Here is a 6,760-nt window from a genome sequence, read left to right on the forward strand (position 1 = left end):
TTGTCAAATGGAAAATCAACAATTGGTAATCGAGAATCAAGAATTGTTAATAATCGAAACTCGGTTTGAAATCGAATCGTTGATCTTTTTCAAGAAATAATTTGATACACAGTGTTAAATGATAAGAATGATGCAAGAGATGTGAGGGGGAGGAGGGAGATTCATTGAGGGAAAACATGGAAGATGAAACAAAGAGATAAATGAGCTGGATGACAGAGGGGTTGGTCACAAAGCTGTTGGAGCTCAGCAGCGTCTCCTCTCATCCTCACTCTGTCAGGATGGGAGAAACTGAGCTCTGCTTCCCGCAGCTCTTCAACACCTCCTGCTGGAAGCCGAAGCGTCCACTCAGCAAGGCTGTGCTCATTTACTCTCTGCTGTCCTTCATCTCTCTGCTCACTGCTTCTCTCAACCTGCTCGTCATTATCTCCATCTCCCACTTCAAGTAGCAACTTTTCATCCACCTCATGCATAACATGAATATGTTGAATGTTTTCATGTTTACAAGGCGACATATTTTCATTTGTGATAATATATGATGTCAACTGCCACTTTCCATACGTGTTCATGTTTTTAATGAACCCAATGTGCCAATGATAGATTTGATGTTTTATTCAAAGAAATCACTTAATAACTCATGTGATGTTCCTCTTTTAATGCAGGCAGCTCCACACTTCCACCAACTTCTTCCTATTGTCTCTGGCTGTCTCAGATTTCTTCGTGGGCCTCGTTATGCCTTTTCTGATTGCCCAAACCAACGGCTGCTGGTTTCTTGGTGACATTATGTGTGTACTATATAGTGGTTTGACTTGCCTAATCATCTCGGCCTCAGTAGGAACCATGGTACTCATATCAGTCGACCGCTATGTGGCTATTTGTGATCCTCTCCACTACTCCACTAAAGTCACTGTAACAAGAGTTTCTTTCTGTATTTCTCTCTGTTGGTCCTGTTCTTTTTTGTTCAGCATCCTCCTATTGAAGGATAACTTCAAAAATCCAGGCAGGTATAACTCCTGCTATGGAGAGTGTGTAGTGGTTGTTAATTACACCGTTGGAGTTGTGGACTTATTCCTGACATTTGTTGGCCCTTTTACAGTGATCATAGTTATGTATATGAGAGTGTTTGTGGTGGCTGTGTCTCAGGCCCGGGCCATGCGCTCTCAGATTAAGACATTTCAGGGTTCAGTGACTGTGCGTGCTAAAAGCTCTGAGTTGAAAGCCACTAAGACTCTGGGTGGAGTTGTCCTTACCTTTCTCTCATGCTGCTCTCCGTTTTATATTTCAACTGTTTTAGGCCAGAGCAGCTCAGCTGGGTTCACACCTACTCCCACAGAGACATGGCTCTTTTGCCTTAACTCCTGTCTGAACCCAATGATTTATGCTTTTTGTTACCCCTGGTTTCTGAAATCTGCCAAGCTCATTGTCACATGTAAAATACTGAAACCTGACTCCAGTCATCTTAGAATTTTGTAGAGACAATCAGTCCTGCTCACAATTAATGGACATGTGGAAGGACAATGCATAGTCACTGATATTTCACCTATTCCATAAAGGATGACCAATATTAAATACAAATATGTTTCAGTTTTGGGCGTCAAAATGTGGAATGGACTCACTGATGAATTAAAGCTATGCAGTTCTTTGTTGATGATTAAGAACATTTTTAAATGTAAAATAATAAATGCTTATGTGTGTTGACAAATTTTAATATAATTAGGACTTTTGAGTTAGAGTATAATGTAGCATTACTGTTTTTTCTTTTTACTGTTGATATTCTAGGCAATAACACGCCTGGTGCTTCAGCCTATCCTTTTTCATTTATTGTGACGCTTTTGTTTTTGAAGGGATCTTTGGAATATTTTTTGTACCATGTATATTATTGAAATAAACTGTTCTTTCATTCAGCACTGTAGTAATTCTTGTGATGATGATTATTATTTTTTAATTGTTGTTTATTTTTTCAACAGCAATTCAATTACATTTAACCTTGAAAGAAAGAGAGACATTCCCAGAGCAGCAGCTCATTTTACTTGAGGGGAGCGATTTCTGTGTCTACACTTTTGTTTCAGAATGCACAAAACGGTCACATAACAAACAATTTCTAACATTTTTATATCATTATTGTTGTATATCAGAAATTATTTTATAGATTATTCAAGCTTTTTTTTTTCAAGAGAGAGAATCTGAATCAGGTGACGTTTGTTTCGTAAGATATCGTATTTTCCGCACTATAAGGCGCACCGGATTATGACTCACCATCAATCAATGGCTTTTTTGAAAAACTTTTTTTTATATTTATGCACTGCATTATAAGGCATATAGAATAGACAACCCAGTCTCACGGCAATTTCTGCTGTCACATAAATCAACTGAATCGTGTCCAGGAGCAGAGCTTTGCACAGTTCATCTGGAAACATCGCCATAGTGTCCATTCCAATAAAAAGGGAGACAAAATTCATCCACTTTCTGTATGAGCAAAATACTTATTGGTTACCTAGGTAGTTACATTCTTAGTTGAAATGTGTTCAATAGTGAGTAAAGCGACATATCAAAGCAAGTTTGACTGAGGTCCGCTCCTCTTCACGGACATGCAGTGCAGCGCGCGGCCACGACTGGTCTAACCTGCTTGATCACCGGGGTCCAGCTAGCTGCTGAGTGAAGTCCCCCACTGACAGCTCAGCCGCGGCCAGCCAGCCGCTCACCGTGTTGCTGGCGGGTGGGCCGCCAGCCAGCCACTCACCGTGATGCCGGTGGACGGCCGGCCGCTCACCACGTCGCCAGGGCGGGCCGCCAGCCACCGGCCGGCCACTCACCTGGATGCTCACCGTGACGCTGGCCGGTGGGCCGCTAAGCGGGCGTCTAGCTGGCTGTTCCCTGCATCAGGCGGCTGCTCGTAAAGCTTCCTCTGACTGGGCTGCGCAGCCGCGTGCCGTGCTCCCCGTTTGGGAGACTGGAGGAAAAACTGTGTGATTATGGTGATTGACAGGTTAGAGGTGGAGAATGTGGATGAAGCTTCATGTTTGCCGTTCTGTTTCAACTGGCTAGCTTAGCTACAAGCAAGCAGAGGTTATTTGCTCATGTGATCAGGTGGCAAAGAATTATGAGAAATGTAGTGAAACAACACTGACTGACAACCGGGTGGTCTTTATTACCGTATTTTCCGCAAAAAAGGCACACCAGATTATAAGGCGCAATGTTGGTTTTTGATAAAATTAGAGGCTTTTAGGTGCACCTTATAGTGCGAAAAATATGGTAATTTCCAAAAGAAGTGACTTCCAGATACATTAGGGGGTTTTGGTAAATGTACATCTTATAATTTCTTGCAGTACATATCCAAGCATGTTTTACAGTGGGACTCAGTTTTTCAAAGTGGAATATGAATCCAATCACATGAGCACTTTGGTCAGGGGGCAGGAGCATTGGTCCCCCCACTTTAGAGAGTGAGCTATTACTGACCCCAAAGTCAAATATGGTGAGTAAGTCACACCGACAGTCATGAAACAAGGAGTAAATATTACTATTTACAGCCATCAGCACAGTTTCCACATATGCACTCAGCCTGTTACAACTCCAGGCAACGAGGAGTAGCAACTAGGGATGTGGCGATTAATCGATATCGATCGTGATCGAGATACATACGTGTGAGATACGAGTGTACCAATTCATTCAGTGTGTATCGATGCGATGACGGCTTATAGTCATGATGCATCGTTCGCTGTGTGCCTAATCGGTAATCTTCAAGGTTGCATCGGTTTTTACTAAGGCTGTGACTTTAACGCGTTAGTTACGATTAATTAATTACAGAAATTTTAACGCGATAAAAAAATTATCGCAAATTGTCGCGGAACGTTTGTCACCGGACGAGTTTCACCCGGACATATTTCGCTGTGACACAACAACGAAACAGCTCCCGACTTGGTGAATTTCTCGTTAAATCTGGCGACTTTCCAAAGCCTCCTGGCGACTTTTTTTGTCAGAAGCGACTAGCAACAAATTTAGCGACTTTTTCTGGTGCTCTGGAGACGTGACAGGACGCCTCATTCTGCAGCTGCTGTCCTCAATGAGCTGCGGTGCTGCGTGAGCCCCTCCCCCGTCCCAAAGCACTCACAGGCGGCCAGTCTCACGCAGCGCTCCCTGCTGCAGTCAGAGCAGAGAGGAGACCCACACCACTCCTCCACACTTCAAATGAATCGCGTGTGCGCAAATACGCCACTGCTCACTTGCTGACAAACCAAGAATAAACAGAAGAAAATTCATTTGTAGTTCGAAACATATTTAGGGTGTGTTTTTAACTCACATTTTGCTTCTTCCATGACGTTATTCCTCTCTCCTACAGCGTCCATTACAATTACATGCAAATTGCAAATTAGGTAACGACCTCATCCAGCGACTTCTGGCGACTTTTAGGACAGCCAATAGTGACTTTCCTTACTGGGGAGTTGGCAACACTGCTCCCTACGACAGCGCACTACTTGGTCTCGTGCACAGAAAATTTAGATTTAAAAAGCCAGCGGATGGCAGCGTGGATAAAACCAAAGCTGGATGCACATTGTGCAGCAAAGAATTTGCATACCATCGCAGCACATCGAGCCTGCTATATCATCTGAATGTCGCAGCAGCGGCCAACACGCAAGCCTCGCATACAGCTAGAGTTGAAGAGGACGTCACTCCGACTACTTCAAGGACCCTCGCCCAGCCCAACAAAAGTTGCACTAATCAATGTGTATTGGTTTATTTGTCTTCGTTAAATTCCTCCTTCCATGCTGAAAAAAACAGTGTTTTGTGGCTTAAGCTTATGTATTGATTGTATATTGATTCACTATACCAAAATCCATTAGAAAAAGAAAGGTTCTCACTGATCTCGGGTCAAATATCGATATGCGATTAATTGAGATTAAAAATTACAAAGGCCCTAATAAATTAGATTAATTTTTTTAATCGAGACCCACCCCTAGTTTTTACACGTTGTACTGCATTCTGTCTTGTGTTTCCGAGGCATCTTGAATGCACCATCATTCCCGAAGACGGACGGAAGTCGTATGCGCATGCGCACACACACACACACACACACTGTCAGTGTTGGGAATAACGGCGTTAGAATAAACAGCGTTAGTAACGGCGTTATTTTTTTCAATAACGAATAATCTAATTAGTTACTTTTCCCATCGTTGCAACGCCGTTACCGTTACTAAGAATATGAAGTGCCGCGTTACTACAATTAGATTGAATGAAGCGCGAGTGTCTGCTTCTGCCGCTCACATCAGCTGCAGGAGAGAGCAGGGAGGAGGGGGAGAGGGAATAGGGGGGGGGGGGGGGGGGGGATGAAGACGCGATGATGATTGGCTGGTGGGCGGGCATGCCCTGCTCATGTGTCTCACTCGCTGCACGCTCTGACCGGTAAACACAACAAGACAGAGACAATGGTGTGGAGCTCGAGTCCAGTACGTTCAAAGGTAGCGTTCTGAAACTGGAAGTCTCACTGGAAGACTTTACCCACGTCTGCCACATGCTAGCATGACACTTGTTGCTGTTGCTGCTGCTGCTGCTGCTAACCCGACCCCGAGCCCAAATGCAGCCAGGAGGGAGACGAGCTGCTCAGTTAAAACAAGCAACCAGCAGCCGACCAGAGCAGAGTTGAACACACTGACTGCAGGTCCACTGGCACAGTAGGCTTAATGTACAGTTACAGAGATTTGCACTACTTAATGGCCAGAAGTTTACATTTGTGTTTTTTTAACAGACTGCAATTTAGTTCAAATAAATACTAAATGTTCTAAAATACTGTATAAAGTGTTTTTATTCTTCAATCAGTTGATATAAACATCTTTGATGTTATAGATGTTATAGAATTTGGTAATGTGTAGAATATGAAAAATAACGTCAGTTACTTTGCTGAGTAACTAATTACTTTTTCAATGAGGTAACTGAGTTACTAACTCAATTACTTTTTGGGAGAAGTAATTTGTAATTCTAACTAATTACTTTTTTAAAGTAACTTGCCCAACACTGCACACTGTGCTACAAGTTACAACAACATGGCGGAGTGCAGTTGCGGGAGCGCTAAGTTACAAGAGAATCAGATTTTTAAAGACATACTGGAGGATCCTGCGAATCAATCAGCGTTGTATGGTTCCCAACTCGTAATTGGGCAGTCACAATGCCAATCAATCTGGGAATGCGTTTGCGTGATGACATATCATATCGAGTCGCCGCCTCTGTGCGCGCTCTTCCGCTCATATGTAATTCCCAAAGGGTTATTACTTACTGATGAAGAGTCCGACATGATTACGAATGTCTTTTAATCCTATGCGAAAAGACAATGTTCCAGCTGCGCGGATGTAAACAAACTGACATGCGGCTGACGTGTGCGCTCCTGACAGTCCTCATACGGAGGGAGCCACGCATGCGGCGCAGAATCTTCGAATATGTCTTTTAACGCACCCTCAAAGTTCAAATCCATCGTTTAGAAGTACTATAGATTTTACAAGAAAGATGGCAAACTTGACAAGACACACGTTATTTGTAAAGAATGCCGTGCTTCTAAACTGTCTGGGAGACAGGGATATGGACATTGCAAAGCGTCACTTGAAGTCACTCATTGAGAGTGATGTGGTATTACTGTTACTGTACCGTTTACACTTACAGCATCTTATAGAAATCTTTTATTTGTTTTTGTTTTACTCTTTTATTGTTACAGGACAGTAATACATAGTACTGGTAGAGAGATTACAAAGAATATTTGTTCAGACAATAAGCACTTTTC

General features: G+C 42.9%; 1 protein-coding gene across 1 annotated transcript; it reads left to right on the top strand.

Moving 5' to 3' along the window:
- The first annotated feature begins 278 nt into the window (after nt 1-278).
- Nucleotides 279-1,470, top strand: LOC115403366 (trace amine-associated receptor 8a-like). The gene is made up of 3 exons (XM_030112231.1): nt 279-442; nt 660-1,177; nt 1,292-1,470. The coding sequence occupies exons 1-3, from the start codon at nt 279-281 to the stop codon at nt 1,468-1,470; spliced, it is 861 nt and encodes a 286-aa protein (XP_029968091.1).
- The last annotated feature ends 5,290 nt before the right edge of the window (nt 1,471-6,760 follow it).

The sequence above is a fragment of the Salarias fasciatus genome, chromosome 16, assembly GCF_902148845.1.
Source record: "Salarias fasciatus chromosome 16, fSalaFa1.1, whole genome shotgun sequence".
Taxonomy (NCBI): domain Eukaryota; kingdom Metazoa; phylum Chordata; class Actinopteri; order Blenniiformes; family Blenniidae; genus Salarias; species Salarias fasciatus.

What these genes read in the sequence shown, in the direction of transcription:
- LOC115403366 (XM_030112231.1), top strand. Translation starts at nt 279, where the DNA reads ATGGGAGAAACTGAGCTCTGCTTCCCGCAGCTCTTCAACACCTCCTGC. An exon ending in ATCTCCATCTCCCACTTCAA is followed by an intron (nt 443 to 659) that starts GTAGCAACTTTT and finishes CTTTTAATGCAG; the next exon opens with GCAGCTCCACACTTCCACCA. An exon ending in TCAGATTAAGACATTTCAGG is followed by an intron (nt 1,178 to 1,291) that starts GTTCAGTGACTG and finishes CAACTGTTTTAG; the next exon opens with GCCAGAGCAGCTCAGCTGGG.